The sequence below is a fragment of the Oncorhynchus gorbuscha genome, unplaced genomic scaffold (assembly GCF_021184085.1).
Source record: "Oncorhynchus gorbuscha isolate QuinsamMale2020 ecotype Even-year unplaced genomic scaffold, OgorEven_v1.0 Un_scaffold_1229, whole genome shotgun sequence".
Lineage (NCBI taxonomy): Eukaryota > Metazoa > Chordata > Actinopteri > Salmoniformes > Salmonidae > Oncorhynchus > Oncorhynchus gorbuscha.
The window spans coordinates 124,116-145,000 of NW_025746067.1; the positions used below are offsets into that span (position 1 = coordinate 124,116).

The window sequence follows — 20,885 nt, forward strand, 5'->3', positions numbered from 1 at the left end:
CAGTACCTCCTACCTGCTGGTGACTGTGTTGTGTTGTATCATCATGGTGGGAGTTAGTCAGTACCTCCTACCTGCTGGTGACTGTGTTGTATCATCATGGTGGGAGTTAGTCAGTACCTCCTACCTGCTGATGACTGTGTTGTGTTGTATCATCATGGTGGGAGTTAGTCAGTACCTCCTACCTGCTGGTGACTGTGTTGTATCATCATGGTGGGAGTTAGTCAGTACCTCCTACCTGCTGGTGACTGTGTTGTGTTGTATCATCATGGTGGGAGTTAGTCAGTACCTCCTACCTGCTGGTGACTGTGTTGTGTTGTATCATCATGGTGGGAGTTAGTCAGTACCTCCTACCTGCTGGTGACTGTGTTGTGTCATCATGGTGGGAGTTAGTCAGTACCTCCTACCTGCTGGTGACTGTGTTGTGTCATCATGGTGGGAGTTAGTCAGTACCTCCTACCTGCTGGTGACTGTGTTGTATCATCATGGTGGGAGTTAGTCAGTACCTCCTACCTGCTGGTGACTGTGTTGTGTTGTATCATCATGGTGGGAGTTAGTCAGTACCTCCTACCTGCTGGTGACTGTGTTGTATCATCATGGTGGGAGTTAGTCAGTACCTCCTACCTGCTGGTGACTGTGTTGTATCATCATGGTGGGAGTTAGTCAGTACCTCCTACCTGCTGGTGACTGTGTTGTATCATCATGGTGGGAGTTAGTCAGTACCTCCTACCTGCTGGTGACTGTGTTGTGTCATCATGGTGGGAGTTAGTCAGTACCTCCTACCTGCTGGTGACTGTGTTGTGTTGTATCATCATGGTGGGAGTTAGTCAGTACCTCCTACCTGCTGGTGACTGTGTTGTATCATCATGGTGGGAGTTAGTCAGTACCTCCTACCTGCTGGTGACTGTGTTGTGTCATCATGGTGGGAGTTAGTCAGTACCTCCTACCTGCTGGTGACTGTGTTGTGTTGTATCATCATGGTGGGAGTTAGTCAGTACCTCCTACCTGCTGGTGACTGTGTTGTGTTGTATCATCATGGTGGGAGTTAGTCAGTACCTCCTACCTGCTGGTGACTGTGGTCTTGAGGCTGAATGAACAGGTCTCCATTGGGTTAACATGGCATCAGCATCATGAGGTCTCCTCCAGGGTAGGAAACCGTAATAGGAGGGAACCTTGTCATTCCAAACTCAGTCCAGAAACTTCATAGGCTATTACACCGTGTGTGTGTGTGTGTGTGTGTGTGTGTGTGTGTGTGTGTGTGTGTGTGTGTGTGTGTGTGTGTGTGTGTGTGTGTCGGCGTGTGTGTGGCGGCGTGTGGTGTGGCGGCGTGCTGTGGCGGCGTGTGTGGAGAATAAGCTAGAAAAGACTCACTAGTGTTTTACATTTCTGAGAAACCTTCACTAAACTAACATTTAGCCTCAGAGGCATAGACATGAATACACCCTACATAGACATGAATACACCCTACATAGACATGAATACACCCTACATAGACATTAATACACCCTACATAGACATGAATACACCCTACATAGACCTGAATACACCCTACATAGACATGAATACACCCTACATAGACATGAATAAACCCTACATAGACATGAATACACCCTACATAGACATGAATAAACCCTACATAGACATGAATAAACCCTACATAGACATGAATAAACCCTACATAGACATGAATAAACCCTACATAGACATGAATAAACCCTACATAGACATGAATAAACCAGGACTGACTTCTTCTCAACAGTAATGACATGTCCTTCCAGACAGGACTGACTTCTTCTCCATAGTAATGCATGTTTTCTTTTTCCTCCTTCTTCAGGGGAAATGGTCATCGCCCCGCCCACATCGGCTCAGCTGAGATATGGTAAGAGAGGAAGAAAACAAAGAGAGAGAGAGAGAGATGTCTTTGAAAAGAGAGATGCATATATGAAACAGTGGAGAACGCAGGAGGATTCATACGTATATGAAACAGTGGAGAACGCAGGAGGATTCATATATGAAACAGTGGAGAACGCAGGAGGATTCATACGTATATGAAACAGTGGAGAACGCAGGAGGATTCATATATGAAACAGTGGAGAACGCAGGAGGATTCATACGTATATGAAACAGTGGAGAACGCAGGAGGATTCATACGTATATGAAACAGTGGAGAACGCAGGAGGATTCATACGTATATGAAACAGTGGAGAACGCAGGAGGATTCATACGTATATGAAACAGTGGAGAACGCAGGAGGATTCATACGTATATGAAACAGTGGAGAACGCAGGAGGATTCATATATGAAACAGTGGAGAACGCAGAAGGATTTATACGTATATGAAACAGTGGAGAATGCAGGAGGATTCATATATGAAACAGTGGAGAACGCAGGAGGATTCATACGTATATGAAACAGTGGAGAACGCAGGAGGATTCATACGTATATGAAACAGTGGAGAACGCAGGAGGATTCATACGTATATGAAACAGTGGAGAACGCAGGAGGATTCATACGTATATGAAACAGTGGAGAACGCAGGAGGATTCATATATGAAACAGTGGAGAACGCAGAAGGATTTATACGTATATGAAACAGTGGAGAATGCAGGAGGATTCATATATGAAACAGTGGAGAACGCAGGAGGATTCATACGTATATGAAACAGTGGAGAACGCAGGAGGATTCATACGTATATGAAACAGTGGAGAACGCAGGAGGATTCATACGTATATGTAACAGTGGAGAACGCAGGAGGATTCATATATGAAACAGTGGAGAACGCAGGAGGATTCATACATATATGAAACAGTGGAGAACGCAGGAGGATTCATACGTATATGAAACAGTGGAGAACGCAGGAGGATTCATACGTATATGAAACAGTGGAGAACGCAGGAGGATTCATACGTATATGAAACAGTGGAGAACGCAGGAGGATTCATACGTATATGAAACAGTGGAGAACGCAGGAGGATTCATATATGAAACAGTGGAGAACGCAGAAGGATTTATACGTATATGAAACAGTGGAGAATGCAGGAGGATTCATATATGAAACAGTGGAGAACGCAGGAGGATTCATACGTATATGAAACAGTGGAGAACGCAGGAGGATTCATACGTATATGAAACAGTGGAGAACGCAGGAGGATTCATATATGAAACAGTGGAGAACGCAGAAGGATTTATACGTATATGAAACAGTGGAGAATGCAGGAGGATTCATATATGAAACAGTGGAGAACGCAGGAGGATTCATACGTATATGAAACAGTGGAGAACGCAGGAGGATTCATATATGAAACAGTGGAGAACGCAGGAGGATTCATACGTATATGTAACAGTGGAGAACGCAGGAGGATTCATATATGAAACAGTGGAGAACGCAGGAGGATTCATACGTATATGAAACAGTGGAGAACGCAGGAGGATTCATACGTATATGAAACAGTGGAGAACGCAGGAGGATTCATACGTATATGAAACAGTGGAGAACGCAGGAGGATTCATTCATATATGAAACAGTGGAGAACGCAGGAGGATTCATACGTATATGAAACAGTGGAGAACGCAGGAGGATTCATATATGAAACAGTGGAGAACGCAGAAGGATTTATACGTATATGAAACAGTGGAGAATGCAGGAGGATTCATATATGAAACAGTGGAGAACGCAGGAGGATTCATACGTATATGAAACAGTGGAGAACGCAGGAGGATTCATACGTATATGAAACAGTGGAGAACGCAGGAGGATTCATACGTATATGTAACAGTGGAGAACGCAGGAGGATTCATATATGAAACAGTGGAGAACGCAGGAGGATTCATACGTATATGAAACAGTGGAGAACGCAGGAGGATTCATACGTATATGAAACAGTGGAGAACGCAGGAGGATTCATACGTATATGAAACAGTGGAGAACGCAGGAGGATTCATACGTATATGAAACAGTGGAGAACGCAGGAGGATTCATACGTATATGAAACAGTGGAGAACGCAGGAGGATTCATATATGAAACAGTGGAGAACGCAGAAGGATTTATACGTATATGAAACAGTGGAGAATGCAGGAGGATTCATATATGAAACAGTGGAGAACGCAGGAGGATTCATACGTATATGAAACAGTGGAGAACGCAGGAGGATTCATACGTATATGAAACAGTGGAGAACGCAGGAGGATTCATATATGAAACAGTGGAGAACGCAGAAGGATTTATACGTATATGAAACAGTGGAGAATGCAGGAGGATTCATATATGAAACAGTGGAGAACGCAGGAGGATTCATACGTATATGAAACAGTGGAGAACGCAGGAGGATTCATATATGAAACAGTGGAGAACGGGAGGATTCATACGTATATGTAACAGTGGAGAACGCAGGAGGATTCATATATGAAACAGTGGAGAACGCAGGAGGATTCATACGTATATGAAACAGTGGAGAACGCAGGAGGATTCATACGTATATGAAACAGTGGAGAACGCAGGAGGATTCATACGTATATGAAACAGTGGAGAACGCAGGAGGATTCATTCATATATGAAACAGTGGAGAACGCAGGAGGATTCATACGTATATGAAACAGTGGAGAACGCAGGAGGATTCATATATGAAACAGTGGAGAACGCAGGAGGATTCATACGTATATGTAACAGTGGAGAACGCAGGAGGATTCATATATGAAACAGTGGAGAACGCAGGAGGATTCATAGATTAAACAGTAGAGAACGCAGGAGGATTCATAGATGAAACAGTGGAGAACGCAGGAGGATTCATATATGAAACAGTGGAGAACGCAGGAGGATTCCTATATGAAACAGTAGAGAACGCAGGAGGATTCATACGTATATGAAACAGTGGAGAACGCAGGAGGATTCATACGTATATTAAACAGTGGAGAACGCAGGAGGATTCATATATGAAACAGTGGAGAACGCAGGAGGATTCATACGTATATGAAACAGTGGAGAACGCAGGAGGATTCATATGAAACAGTGGAGAACGCAGGAGGATTCATATATGAAACAGTGGAGAACGCAGGAGGATTCATACGTATATGAAACAGTGGAGAACGCAGGAGGATTCATATGAAACAGTGGAGAACGCAGGAGGATTCATATATGAATCAGTAGAGAACGCAGGAGGATTCATAGATGAAACAGTGGAGAACGCAGGAGGATTCATAGATGAAACAGTGGAGAACGCAGGAGGATTCATACGTATATGAAACAGTGGAGAACGCAGGAGGATTCATATATGAAACAGTGAAGAACGCAGGAGGATTCATAGATGAAACAGTAGAGAACGCAGGAGGATTCATAGATGAAACAGTGGAGAACGCAGGAGGATTCATAGATGAAACAGTGGAGAACGCAGGAGGATTCATACGTATACGAAACAGTGGAGAACGCAGGAGGATTCATAGATGAAACAGTGGAGAACGCAGGAGGATTTGTTTCCTCCCTGTCACTGTGCTCACAGACACATTCCCAGCCCACATATTCACCAGGGCTGAACTGATGACTATCATGCAGTAAACCCGGGTTGATGACCAGAGAGGAAAAGAATTCCACATTGATGGCCAATAGGAGCTGGAATGAGTTCATTCAGGTTCAAGACAGATTCCTTTGCTTTTGATTCGTTGAATCAGACGGCCAATGTTTTTGCAACACCTCCCTGTTTTGGTCTCGTACCAGAGAACATTTGGCCAGAAGTAGGACCTGACGACAGAGTTATGTAGAACTCACTTTTCTTCCCCGTTTGTAACTGCCAAATGTCCGTCCAGGTTCACTGTGTCTCATCACTTCTTCAAGGATCCAGTACATGTGTGGGATGTTAAATGGGATGTTAAATGGGATGTTGTGTGGGATGTTAAATGGGATGTTGTGTGTGGGATGTTAAATGGGATGTTGTATGTGATGTTAAATGGGATGTTGTGTGTGGGATGTTAAATGGGATGTTGTGTGGGATGTTAAATGGGATGTTAAATGGGATGTTGTGTGTGGGATGTTAAATGGGATGTTGTGTGGGATGTTAAATGGGATGTTAAATGGGATGTTGTGTGTGGGATGTTAAATGGGATGTTGTGTGTGGGATGTTAAATGGGATGTTGTGTGTGGGATGTTAAATGGGATGTTGTGTGTGGGATGTTAAATGGGATGTTGTGTGTGGGATGTTAAATGGGATGTTAAATGGGATGTTGTGTGTGGGATGTTAAATGGGATGTTGTGTGTGGGATGTTAAATGGGATGTTGTGTGTGTGATGTTAAATGGGATGTTGTGTGTGGGATGTTAAATGGGATGTTGTGTGTGTGTGGGATGTTAAATGGGATGTTGTGTGTGGGATGTTAAATGGGATGTTGTGTGTGGGATGTTAAATGGGATGTTGTGTGTGTGATGTTAAATGGGATGTTGTGTGTGGGATGTTAAATGGGATGTTGTGTGTGGGATGTTAAATGGGATGTTGTGTGTGTGATGTTAAATGGGATGTTGTGTGGGATGTTAAATGGGATGTTGTGTGGGATGTTAAATGGGATGTTGTGTGTGGGATGTTAAATGGGATGTTGTGTGGGATGTTAAATGGGATGTTGTGTGGGATGTTAAATGGGATGTTGTGTGTGGGATGTTAAATGGTATGTTGTGTGGGATGTTAAATGGGATGTTGTGTGGGATGTTAAATGGGATGTTGTGTGGGATGTTAAATGGGATGTTGTGTGTGTGATGTTAAATGGGATGTTGTGTGTGTGTGGATGTTAAATGGGATGTTGTGTGATGTTAAATGGGATGTTGTGTGGGATGTTAAATGGGATGTTGTGTGTGGGATGTTAAATGGTATGTTGTGTGGGATGTTAAATGGGATGTTGTGTGGGATGTTAAATGGGATGTTGTGTGTGGGATGTTAAATGGTATGTTGTGTGTGTATGGGATGTTAAATGGGATGTTGTGTGTGTGATGTTAAATGGGATGTTGTGTGGGATGTTAAATGGGATGTTGTGTGTGGGATGTTAAATGGGATGTTGTGTGTGTGTGGGATGTTAAATGGGATGTTAAATGGGATGTTGTGTGTGGGATGTTAAATGGGATGTTGTGTGTGGGATGTTAAATGGGATGTTGTGTGTGATGTTAAATGGGATGTTGTGTGTGGGATGTTAAATGGGATGTTGTGTGTGGGATGTTAAATGGGATGTTGTGTGGGATGTTAAATGGGATGTTGTGTGGGATGTTAAATGGGATGTTGTGTGTGGGATGTTAAATGGGATGTTGTGTGTGTGATGTTAAATGGGATGTTGTGTGTGGGATGTTAAATGGGATGTTGTGTGTGTGTGGGATGTTAAATGGGATGTTGTGTGTGGGATGTTAAATGGGATGTTGTGTGTGGGATGTTAAATGGGATGTTGTGTGTGTGATGTTAAATGGGATGTTGTGTGTGGGATGTTAAATGGGATGTTGTGTGTGGGATGTTAAATGGGATGTTGTGTGTGTGATGTTAAATGGGATGTTGTGTGGGATGTTAAATGGGATGTTGTGTGGGATGTTAAATGGGATGTTGTGTGTGGGATGTTAAATGGGATGTTGTGTGGGATGTTAAATGGGATGTTGTGTGGGATGTTAAATGGGATGTTGTGTGTGGGATGTTAAATGGTATGTTGTGTGGGATGTTAAATGGGATGTTGTGTGGGATGTTAAATGGGATGTTGTGTGTGTGATGTTAAATGGGATGTTGTGTGTGTGTGGGATGTTAAATGGGATGTTGTGTGGGATGTTAAATGGGATGTTGTGTGGGATGTTAAATGGGATGTTGTGTGTGGGATGTTAAATGGTATGTTGTGTGGGATGTTAAATGGGATGTTGTGTGGGATGTTAAATGGGATGTTGTGTGTGGGATGTTAAATGGTATGTTGTGTGTGTATGGGATGTTAAATGGGATGTTGTGTGTGTGATGTTAAATGGGATGTTGTGTGGGATGTTAAATGGGATGTTGTGTGTGGGATGTTAAATGGGATGTTAAATGGGATGTTGTGTGGGATGTTAAATGGGATGTTGTGTGTGGGATGTTAAATGGGATGTTGTATGTGATGTTAAATGGGATGTTGTGTGTGGGATGTTAAATGGGATGTTGTGTGGGATGTTAAATGGGATGTTAAATGGGATGTTGTGTGTGGGATGTTAAATGGGATGTTGTGTGGGATGTTAAATGGGATGTTAAATGGGATGTTGTGTGTGGGATGTTAAATGGGATGTTGTGTGTGATGTTAAATGGGATGTTGTGTGTGGGATGTTAAATGGGATGTTGTGTGTGGGATGTTAAATGGGATGTTGTGTGGGATGTTAAATGGGATGTTGTGTGGGATGTTAAATGGGATGTTGTGTGTGGGATGTTAAATGGGATGTTGTGTGTGTGATGTTAAATGGGATGTTGTGTGTGGGATGTTAAATGGGATGTTGTGTGTGTGTGGGATGTTAAATGGGATGTTGTGTGTGGGATGTTAAATGGGATGTTGTGTGTGGATGTTAAATGGGATGTTGTGTGTGTGATGTTAAATGGGATGTTGTGTGTGGGATGTTAAATGGGATGTTGTGTGTGGGATGTTAAATGGGATGTTGTGTGTGTGATGTTAAATGGGATGTTGTGTGGGATGTTAAATGGGATGTTGTGTGGGATGTTAAATGGGATGTTGTGTGTGGGATGTTAAATGGGATGTTGTGTGGGATGTTAAATGGGATGTTGTGATGTTAAATGGGATGTTGTGTGTGGGATGTTAAATGGTATGTTGTGTGGGATGTTAAATGGGATGTTGTGTGGGATGTTAAATGGGATGTTGTGTGGGATGTTAAATGGGATGTTGTGTGTGTGATGTTAAATGGGATGTTGTGTGTGTGTGGGATGTTAAATGGGATGTTGTGTGGGATGTTAAATGGGATGTTGTGTGGGATGTTAAATGGGATGTTGTGTGTGGGATGTTAAATGGTATGTTGTGTGGGATGTTAAATGGGATGTTGTGTGGGATGTTAAATGGGATGTTGTGTGTGGGATGTTAAATGGTATGTTGTGTGTGTATGGGATGTTAAATGGGATGTTGTGTGTGTGATGTTAAATGGGATGTTGTGTGGGATGTTAAATGGGATGTTGTGTGTGGGATGTTAAATGGGATGTTGTGTGTGTGTGGGATGTTAAATGGGATGTTAAATGGGATGTTGTGTGTGGGATGTTAAATGGGATGTTGTGTGTGTGTGGGATGTTAAATGGGATGTTAAATGGGATGTTGTGTGTGTGATGTTAAATGGGATGTTGTGTGTGTGATGTTAAATGGGATGTTGTGTGTGTGATGTTAAATGGGATGTTGTGTGTGTGTGATGTTAAATGGGATGTTGTGTGTGTGATGTTAAATGGGATGTTGTGTGTGTGATGTTAAATGGGATGTTGTGTGTGTGTGATGTTAAATGGGATGTTGTGTGTGTGTGATGTTAAATGGGATGTTGTGTGTGTTCTTTCTTTTGCAGTCCTTCTACACAACGCCATTCCTTTTGTAGGATTTGGTTTCCTGGACAACGCCATCATGATTGTAGCTGTAAGTTACACCACTTTATCAAATGTATATCACGTTTAGATCTGCGTCTCTGTGGTAGACGCTCTATAGTATTACAGTAATACTAGATAGATTCTACAGTAATATGTAGTAGACCTCTATCCATACTAGTATTACCGTAATACTAGATAGATTCTACAGTAATATGCTGTAGATCTCTATCCACACTAATATTATGGTAATACTAGATAGATTATACAGTAATATGCTGTAGCCCTCTATCCACACTAGTATTACGGTAATACTATATATATTATACAGTAATATGTGGTAGACCTCTATCCATACTAGTATTACAGTAATACTAGATAGATTCTACAGTAATATGCAGTAGACCTCTATCCATACTAGTATTACAGTAATACTAGATATATTCTACAGTAATATGTGGTAGACCTCTATCCATACTAGTATTACAGTAATACTAGATAAATTCTACAGTAATATGCAGTAGACCTCTATCCATACTAGTATTACAGTAATACTAGATAGATTCTACAGTAATATGCAGTAGACCTCTATCCATACTAGTATTACAGTAATACTAGATAGATTATACAATAATATGCAGTAGACCTCTATCCATACTAGTATTACAGTAATACTATATATATTACACAGTAATATGTGGTAGACCTCTATCCATACTAGTATTACAGTAATACTAGATAGATTCTACAGTAATATGTGGTAGACCTCTATCCATACTAGTATTACAGTAATACTAGATAGATTCTACAGTAATATGCAGTAGACCTCTATCCATACTAGTATTACAGTAATACTAGATAGATTATACAATAATATGCAGTAGACCTCTATCCATACTAGTATTACAGTAATACTATATATATTACACAGTAATATGTGGTAGACCTCTATCCATACTAGTATTACAGTAATACTAGATAGATTCTACAGTAATATGTGGTAGACCTCTATCCATACTAGTATTACAGTAATACTAGATATATTCTACAGTAATATGTGGTAGACCTCTATCCATACTAGTATTACAGTAATACTAGATAGATTCTACAGTAATATGTGGTAGACCTCTATCCATACTAGTATTACAGTAATACTAGATATATTCTACAGTAATATGTGGTAGCCCTCTATCCACACTAGTATTACGGTAATACTATATATATTATACAGTAATATGTGGTAGACCTCTATCCATACTAGTATTACAGTAATACTAGATAGATTCTACAGTAATATGTGGTAGACCTCTATCCATACTAGTATTACAGTAATACTAGATAGATTATACAGTAATATGTGGTAGCCCTCTATCCATACTAGTTTTACAGTAATATTAGATAGATTATACAGTAATATGTGGTAGATATCTGTTTCATTAACGTTGAAGTGAGAATCTGGTATCTGTCATTTACTGTAACTAGAGAGTTGGTCAATTCTATTTTAGCTTTTCAAAATAATTGACATTTATTTTTTTGCCACCAAAAGCAGACTCTTTTATCCACATCTAGCTCACTTAACCGCATTCAAAGACTTTCATTCTGAGGGACAAAAAAATGACTCATTGAAGTTGAATACGAAAGCTTTAGCTTTCAGCTGTGGTTTTTCATTACAGCATGAAACACACACTATATAAACATACAGTGGGGCAAAAAAGTATTTAGTCAGCCACGAATTGTGCAAGTTCTCCCACTTAAAAAGATGAGAGAGGCCTGTAATTTTTCATCATAGGTACACTTAGCCCCACTATGTATCACGTGTTGGGTTTTCCCACATGGCCTTAACAAATAACAACAGAGAATTGATGAGGGTGTTTGTGTGTTTTGTTTTTAGGGCACGCAGATTGAGTTGTCCATAGGTGTGATCTTTGGGATTTCAACCATGGCAGGTATGTCGAAAACCAGAAATAATATGTGAGTCCCTAATGGGACCATATTCCCTGTGTAGTTCACTATATGGGGAATAGGGTGCCATTTGGGATGCTGTCTATATGCTTTGTAATGTTTTTTTTTAAATATTTACAGTGCCTAGTGAAAGTCTATACGCCCCTTGCACAGTTTTAAGATATTACATTTCAAAAGGGATTACATTTCAAAAGGGATTACATTTCAAAAGGGATTACATTTCAAAAGAGATTACATTTCAAAAGGGATTACATTTCAAAAGGGATTACATTTCAAAAGGGATTACATTTCAAAAGGGATTACATTTAAAACGAGATAAAACATTTCAAAGGGGATTACATTTCAAAAGGGATTACATTTAAAACGAGATTACGTTTAAAAAGGGATTACATTTAAAAAGGGATTACATTTCAAAAGAGGTTACATTTCAAAAGGGATTACATTTCAAAAGGGATTACATTTAAAACGAGATAAAAAATTTCAACGGGGATTACATTTCAAAAGGGATTACATTTAAAACGAGATTACGTTTAAAAAGGGATTACATTTCAAAAGAGGTTACATTTCAAAAGGGATTACATTTCAAAAGGGATTACATTTAAAACAAGATCACATTTCAAAAGGGATTACATTTCAAACGTGATTACATTTCAAACGGGATTATATTTCAAACGAGATTACATTTCAAAAGGGATTACATTTCAAAGGGGATTACATTTCAAAAGAGGTTACATTTCAAAAGAGATTACATTTCAAAAGGGATTACATTTAAAACGAGATTACATTAGATTTTTTTCCCCTACATGTCTACACAACCTACTCCACATTTTTAAAGTGACATTTTTTTACAGAAAATGTTCAAAATGAGTTAAATAATAAAATTAACCTGAATTTTTATTTTATTTTATTTCACCTTTATTTAACCAGGTAGGCTAGTTGAGAACAGGTTCTCATTTGCAACTGCGACCTGGCCAAGATAAAGCATAGCAGTGTGAACAGACAACACAGAGTTACACATGGAGTAAACAATTAACAAGTCAATAACACAGAGAAAAAAAGGGGAGTCTATATACAATGTGTGCAAAAGGCATGAGGAGGTAGGCGAATAATTACAATAACAGGTAGAGATATTGGTGTGCAAAAGAGCAGAAAAGTAAATAAATAAAAACTGTGGGGATGAGGTAGGTGAAAATGGGTGTGCTATTTACCAATAGATGATGTACAGCTGCAGCGATCGGTTAGCTGCTCAGCTAGCTGATGTTTGAAGTTGGTGAGGGAGATAAAAGTCTCCAACTTCAGCGATTTTTGCAATTAGTTCCAGTCACAGGCAGCAGAGTACTGGAACGAAAGGCGGCCGAATGAGGTGTTGGCTTTAGGGATGATCAATGAGATACACCTGCTGGAGCGCGTGCTACGGATGGGTGTTGCCATCGTGACCAGTGAGCTGAGATAAGGCGGAGCTTTGCCTAGCATGGCCTTGTAGATGACCTGAAGCCAGTGGGTCTGGCGACGAATATGTAGCGAGGGCCAGCCGACTAGAGCATACAAGACGTCTTGATTGCGTGTGTCTTCACCCCCCCCCCAGCCATAACAGCGGTGAATCATTTTTTATAATATTCTACCAACATACAGAGCATACAGGAAAGTATTCAGACCCCTTGACTTTTTCCACATTTTTTTACGTTACAGCCTTATTCTAAAACAATACTCCATAATGACAAAGCAAAAACAGGTTTTTATAAATTTGAGAAAATGTATAGAAAATTTAAAAAGTGACTTTCACATTTAGTATTCAGACCCTTTACTTAGTACTTTGTTGAAGCACCTTTGACACAAATATATCCTCAAAGTCTTCTTGGGTATGAAGCTTGGCACACCTGTATTTGGGGAGTTTCTCCCATTCTTCTCTGCAGATCCTCTCAAGCTCTGTCCGGTTGGATGGGGAGCGTCGCTGCACAGCTATTTTCAGGTCTCTCCAGAGATGTTTGATCGGGTTCAAGTCTGAGCTCTGGCTGGGCCACTCAAGGACATTCATAAACTTGTCCTGAAGCCACTCCTGCGTTGTCTTGGCGGTGTGCTTAGGGTCTTTGTCCTGATGGAAGCTATAATCCTTCGCCCCCAGTCTGAGGTTCCTCGATCCTGACTAGTCTCCCAGTCCCTGCCGCTGAAAAACATCACCGCAGCATGATGCTGTCACCACCATGCTTCACCATAGAGATGATGCCAGGTTTCCTCCAGACGTGACGCTTGGCATTCAGGCCAAAGAGTTGAATCTTGGTTTCATCAGACCAGAGAATCTTGTTTCTCATGGTTTGAGAGTCTTTTGGTGTCTTTTGGCAAACTCCAAGTGGGCTGTTGTGCATTTTTCTGAGGAGTGGCTTCCGTCTGGCCTCTCTACCATAAAGTCTTGATTAGTGAAGTGCTGCAGAGATGATTGTCCTTCTGGAAGGTTCTCCCATCTCCACAGAGGAATACTGGAGCTCTGTCAATGACCATCAGGGTTGCTTAGTTTGGCCCGGGCGGCCAGCTCTAGGAAGAGTCTTGGTGGTTCCAAACTTCTTCCATTTAAGAATAATGGAGGCCGCTGTGTTGTTGGTACCTTCAATGCTGCAGAAATGTTTTGGTACCCTTCCCCAGATCTGTGCCTCGACACAATTCTGTCTCGGAGCTCTACGGACAATTCCTTCGACCTCATGGCTTGGTTTTTGCTCTGATGTGCACTGTCAACTGTGGGACCTTATATAGACAGGTGTGTGCCTTTCCAAATCATGTCCAATCAATTGAATTTACCACAGATGGACTCCAATCAAGTTGTAGAAACATCTCAAGGATGATCAATGGAAACAGGTTGCACCTGAGCTCAAATTCAAGTCTCATAGCAAAGGGTCTGAATACTTATGTAAATAAGTTATTTCACTTTTTAATTTTTAATACATTTCCTTTGTCATTATGGGGTATTGTGTGTAAAACATGTAATTTAATCAATTTTAGAATACGGCTGTAACATAACAAAATGTGGAAAAAGTCAAGGGGTCTGAACACTGTATGTCCATTGTTTTTGTAAAAATGACTCAAGCTCAGTAAATTTGTTTGGCAATCATTGATGGACAGTAATATTCTAACCGTGTCTCAAGCTAATTTAAGTCAGGACTGAGACTGGGCCACTCAGGAACAATCAACCCCTATTGGAAAGCCATTCTAGTGTGTCTTTGGCATTCAAATGTGTGTTATTGTCATGCAAAAAAAAAACGAAACTAACTTTTTACCTGGGTTTTACTCTTTTTAATATTCATTTTCATCCTGACAAACTCCCCAGTCCCTGCTGGTGAGAAGCATACCCATAACATGATGCTGTCACCACATTACTTGAAAATACAGAGAGTTTCACTCTGTGTTGTATTGAATTGGATTTGACCCAAACCTGTAGTTGACACACTGGCCCTCCCAGCCATTCCTGCTTCATAAATAACAACCCTAAGTGCAATACAATAGGGGGTGTGGGGCCATTCTCTTTCAAATGTTCAAACACAGACCCCCCCCCCCCCCCCCCCCAGTTCAACCAGGTCCCTAGACATCAATCATCATAACAACTTCAAAGGAATAGATATATGCATAAATTAGCACACCCTCTAACGCGTGAGAACAGGAACAGGATGCCCATATATGGGCATAAGCACGTGATCAGTTCCCGCCCGGATGTCCTGACCGGATGCCCAAATATGGGCATGCACACGTCATCCTGACATCGGGTCATAAATCATACGTTTGACGTGTGCCGTCTACTTTATCCTCTCTGGTATATGTTGCCCTAAGAGTTGTGCAAGGTTGGTTGAATCTTATTCACATTCATTCACAGCTGTAATGGCTGCCACAAGTGATTAGAGCGTTGGACTAGTAACCGAAAGGTTGCAAGTTCAAATCCCCGAGCTGACAAGGTACAAATCTGTCGTTCTGCCCCTGAACAGGCAGTTAACCCACTGTTCCTAGGCCGTCATTGAAAATAAGAATTTGTTCTTAACTGACTTGCCTGCTAAAATAAAGGTAAAATAAAAAAAATTATAAAAAAATTCCACCCATTCCACTCTTGGATGTGAAGACAATCAATTACACTCATTTTCAATTTCTTAGTAAATCCATTTTTATTAGTAAATCCATTTTTTATTTTTATTTTTTATTTTTATTATTTCTCTATGAAAATGTGGATTAGGTTGTGTAGATCAATAGGGGGAAAAAATCGAATTAAATCTCTTTTTCGATTGAATTTTAAAGCAGGAAATGTGAAGACTGTCCAAGCGGTTTGTGTAGACTTTCACTAGCGACTATCTCAATACATGAAATGTCCATCTGAATGTAACTTGGCAATAGACAATTTAATCCTACACGTCAACGTCTAATTAAAGCCTTGGGTTGCCTCCAAAATGGCACCCTATCCCCTATGTAGTGCACTACTTATGACCCACAGGAGTTACCTTAATTGGGGAGGACGGGGCTCGTGGTAATGGATGGAGCGGAATCAGTGGAACGGTATCAAACACATCAAACAAACATAGTTTCCATGGTTTCCATGGTTTCCATGGTTTCCATGTGTTTGATGCCATTCCATTTGCTCCGTTCCAGACATTATTATGAGCCCTCCTCCCCTCAGCAGACTCCACTGTAATATAACCATAGGGCTGTGGTCAGTGATCAGTGATATGTAGATTAACTTTGACCCTAGGAGGTCCGGAGCCCGCTGCACACATCTGATGTCCCAGGTCTAAATCAGTCCCTGATTACAGGGGAACAATGACTGGTGTCCCAGGTCTAAATCAGTTCCTAATTAGAGGACAACAATGACTGGTGTCCCAGGTCTAAATCAGTCCCTGATTACAGGGGAACAATGACTGGTGTCCCAGGTCTAAATCAGTTCCTAATTAGAGGACAACAATGACTGGTGTCCCAGGTCTAAATCAGGCCCTAATTAGAGGGCAACAATGACTGGTGTCCCAGGTCTAAATCAGTTCCTAATTAGAGGACAACAATGACTGGTGTCCCAGGTCTAAATCAGGCCCTTTAGAGGACAACAATGACTGGTGTCCCAGGTCTAAATCAGTTCCTAATTAGAGGACAACAATGACTGGTGTCCCAGGTCTAAATCAGGCCCTAATTAGAGGGCAACAATGACTGGTGTCCCAGGTCTAAATCAGTTCCTAATTAGAGGACAACAATGACTGGTGTCCCAGGTCTAAATCAGGCCCTAATTAGAGGGCAACAATGACTGGTGTCCCAGGTCTAAATCAGTTCCTAATTAGAGGACAACAATGACTGGTGTCCCAGGTCTAAATCAGTTCCTAATTAGAGGACAACAATGACTGGTGTCCCAGGTCTAAATCAGGCCCTAATTAGAGGGCAACAATGACTGGTGTCCCAGGTCTAAATCAGTTCCTAATTAGAGGACAACAATGACTGGTGTCCCAGGTCTAAATCAGGCCCTAATTAGAGGACAACAATGACTGGTGTCCCAGGTCTAAATCAGGCCCTGATTAGAGGTGAACAATGAAAACACGCAGAGGGACTGACTTGGAGGACCAGAGTTGAGTTTGAGGGATGTAGGGAATAGGCAGTCGTTTGAAACACGCGTTCTCTCAGTTTGTCCCCTGGTCTGGCTAGCTGCCAGACACTGAAGAGAGCGACAGATAGAGGATGATGATTATTCATATGTATGGTAATATTCCTCTTCAGTCATCTGAATGACAACAGCGATATCCTAGCCGTTCACTTTAGGACAAGACGTGATCATTTGTATTTTAACAGAATGATTCAGCCGCCTTGGGAACCAAACGACAGAGAGACAGTGCATCCCAAATGGCACTCTGTTCCCTATACAGGGCACTGCTTTTGACCAGGGCCCATAGGGTAGTGCACTATATAGGGCATAGGGTAGCATTTGGGATTCATCCATAGCCTAGCAAGCTACCGTACCATAATATAACATATAACATACCATAACAGATCACAGATTAATGACACTTCAGTCTGTAACAGAGGAGAACATATCAGAGATAAATGAGAGTTTAACAGAGGAGAACATAGAGATAAATGAGAGTTTAACAGAGGAGAACATAGAGATAAATGAGAGTTTAACAGAGGAGAACATAGAGATAAATGAGAGTTTAACAGAGGAGAACATAGAGATAAATGAGAGTTTAACAGAGGAGAACATATCAGAGATAAATGAGAGTTTAACAGAGGAGAACATAGAGATAAATGAGAGTTTAACAGAGGAGAACATAGAGATAAATGAGAGTTTAACAGAGGAGAACATAGAGATAAATGAGAGTTTAACAGAGGAGAACATAGAGATAAATGAGAGTTTAACAGAGGAGAACATAGAGATAAATGAGAGTTTAACAGAGGAGAACATAGAGATAACTGAGAGTTTAACAGAGGAGAACATAGAGATAAATGAGAGTTTAACAGAGGAGAACATAGAGATAAATGAGAGTTTAACAGAGGAGAACATAGAGATAACTGAGAGTTTAACAGAGGAGAACATAGAGATAAATGAGAGTTTAACAGAGGAGAACATAGAGATAAATGAGAGTTTAACAGAGGAGAACATAGAGATAAATGAGAGTTTAACAGAGGAGAACATATCAGAGATAAATGAGAGTTTAACAGAGGAGAACATAGAGATAAATGAGAGTTTAACAGAGGAGAACATAGAGATAAATGAGAGTTTAACAGAGGAGAACATAGAGATAAATGAGAGTTTAACAGAGGAGAACATAGAGATAAATGAGAGTTTAACAGAGGAGAACATAGAGATAAATGAGAGTTTAACAGAGGAGAACATATCAGAGATAAATGAGTCTGTAACATTTACATTACATTTAAGTCATTTAGCAGACGCTCTTATCCAGAGCGACTTACAAATTGGTGCATTCACCTTATGACATCCAGTGGAACAGCCACTTTACAATAGTGCATCTAAATCTTTTAAGGGGGGGGGGGTGAGAAGGATTACTTATCATATCCTAGGTATTCCTTAAAGAGGTGGGGTTTCAGGTGTCTCCGGAAGGTGGTGATTGACTCCGCTGTCCTGGCGTCGTGAGGGAGTTTGTTCCACCATTGGGGGGCCAGGGCAACGAACAGTTTTGACTGGGCTGAGCGGGAGCTGTACTTCCTCAGTGGTAGGGAGGCGAGCAGGCCAGAGGTGGATGAACGCAGTGCCCTTGTTTGGGTGTAGGGCCTGATCAGAGCCTGGAGGTACTGAGGTGCCGTTCCCCTCACAGCTCCGTAGGCAAGCACCATGGTCTTGTAGCGGATGCGAGCTTCAACTGGAAGCCAGTGGAGAGAGCGGAGGAGCGGGGTGACGTGAGAGAACTTGGGAAGGTTGAACACCAGACGGGCTGCGGCGTTCTGGATGACTTGTAGGGGTTTAATGGCACAGGCAGGGTGCCCAGCCAACAGCGAGTTGCAGTAATCCAGACGGGAGATGACAAGTGCCTGGATTAGGACCTGCGCCGCTTCCTGTGTGAGGCAGGGTCGTACTCTGCGGATGTTGTAGAGCATGAACCTACAGGAACGGGCCACCGCCTTGATGTTAGTTAAGGGAGAGGAGAACATCAGGTTGTCAGATAGAGGATGGGGATAATACACTCTCCATACAGAATATAATGACAAAATGATCTATTTTATTCTGTGTCCCTCTCCCTTCACTTTCTCTGGCCTTGGGGAGAGGAGGAGAGGTGAGGGAAGGAGAGGAGACGAGGGGGGAGGTGGAGGTAAGAGGAGAGGAGAGGTGGAGGTAAGAGAAGAGGAGAGGAGAGGAGAGGAGAGGAGAGGAGAGGAGAGGAGAGGAGAGGAGAGGAGAGGAGAGGAGAGGAGAGGAGAGGGGGAGAGGATGAGGGAGAGGAGAGGGAGAGGAGAGGAGAGGAGAGGAGAGGAGAGGAGAGGAGAGGAGAGGAGAGGAGGAGAGGATGGGGGAGGTAAGAGAAGAGGAGAGGAGAGGAGGTGGAGGGAAGAGAAGAGAAGAGAAGAGAAGAGAAGAGAAGAGAAGAGGAGAGGAGAGGAGAGGAGAGGAGAGGAGAGGAGAGGAGAGGAGAGGAGAGGAGAGGAGAGGAGAGGAGAGGAGAGGAGAGGAGAGGAGAGGAGAGGAGAGGAGAGGAGAGGAGAGGGAGGGGGAGGAGAGGAGAGGAGAGGAGAGGAGAAGAGAAGAGAAGAGAAGAGAGAAGAGAAGAGAAGAGAAGAGAAGAGAAGAGAAGAGAAGAGAAGAGAAGAGAAGAGAAGAGAGGAGAGGAGAGGAGAGAGAGGAGAGGAGAGAGGAGAGGAGAGGAGAGGAGAGGAGAGGAGAGGAGAGGAGAGGAGAGGAGAGGAGAGGAGAGGAGAGGAGAGGAGAGGAGAAGAGAAGAGAAGAGAAGAGAAGAGAAGAGAAGAGAAGAGAAGAGAAGAGAAGAGAAGAGAAGAGAAGAGAAGAGAAGAGAAGAGAAGAGAAGAGAAGAGAAGAGAAGAGAAGAGAAGAGAAGAGAAGAGAAGAGAAGAGAAGAGAGGAGAGGAGAGGAGAGGAGAGGAGAGGAGAGGAGAGGAGAGGAGAGGAGAGGAGAGGAGGAGAGAGGAGAGGAGAGGAGAGGAGAGGAGAGTGAGGAGAAACCACCAACTGTTATTGAACCAGCACCATATAAACTGTTTGCTGCAGAACCTTCAATATGAAGACCATGAGACTAGCTGAGGAAACACACACACACACACACACACACACACACACACACACACACACACACACACACACACACACACACACACACACACACACACACACACACACACACACACACACACACACACACACACACACACACACACACACACACACACACACACTGCTCTGTCAGCGTATTTCTTCAATCTCTTCCCATTTGTGAGCCCTGATGGAATTTGGGATGGGTACCAGCAGAAAACGAAGCTATTGACTCTGGAAACGTCTGTGAGACTGTCAATATATTGAATCCTGGGGTAGTTGAGGACTGCAGCATCACCTATGGCTGGCCTGTGTTCTGGGATAACAATATATTGAATCCTGGGGTAGTTGAGGACTGCAGCATCACCTATGGCTGGCCTGTGTTCTGGGATAACAATATATTGAATCCTGGGGTAGTTGAGGACTGCAGCATCACCTATGGCTGGCCTGTGTTCTGGGATAACAACATATGTATTGTGATAGTGGGAGATTGTTTTCTGTTTGGATACAGGATAGTATTCTATGTGGAGTAAATTAATTCAGATCCAGGATAGTATTCTATGTGGAGTAAATTAATTCAGATCCAGGATAGTATTCTATGTGGAGTAAATTAATTCAGATCCAGTATAGTATTCTATGTGGAGTAAATGAATTCAGATCCAGGATAGTATTCTATG

General features: G+C 41.9%; 1 protein-coding gene across 1 annotated transcript in view; it reads left to right on the forward strand.

The window, feature by feature from the left end:
• LOC124021825 (transmembrane protein 65-like) overlaps positions 1 to 20,885 on the forward strand; it is a 69,495-nt gene that overhangs the window by 26,926 nt on the left and 21,684 nt on the right. The window contains exons 2-4 of the mRNA XM_046336960.1: positions 1,832 to 1,876; positions 9,512 to 9,579; positions 11,419 to 11,473. Of these exons, the coding sequence (XP_046192916.1) occupies positions 1,832 to 1,876; positions 9,512 to 9,579; positions 11,419 to 11,473 (168 nt within the window). The remainder of the gene's footprint in view (positions 1 to 1,831; positions 1,877 to 9,511; positions 9,580 to 11,418; positions 11,474 to 20,885) is intronic.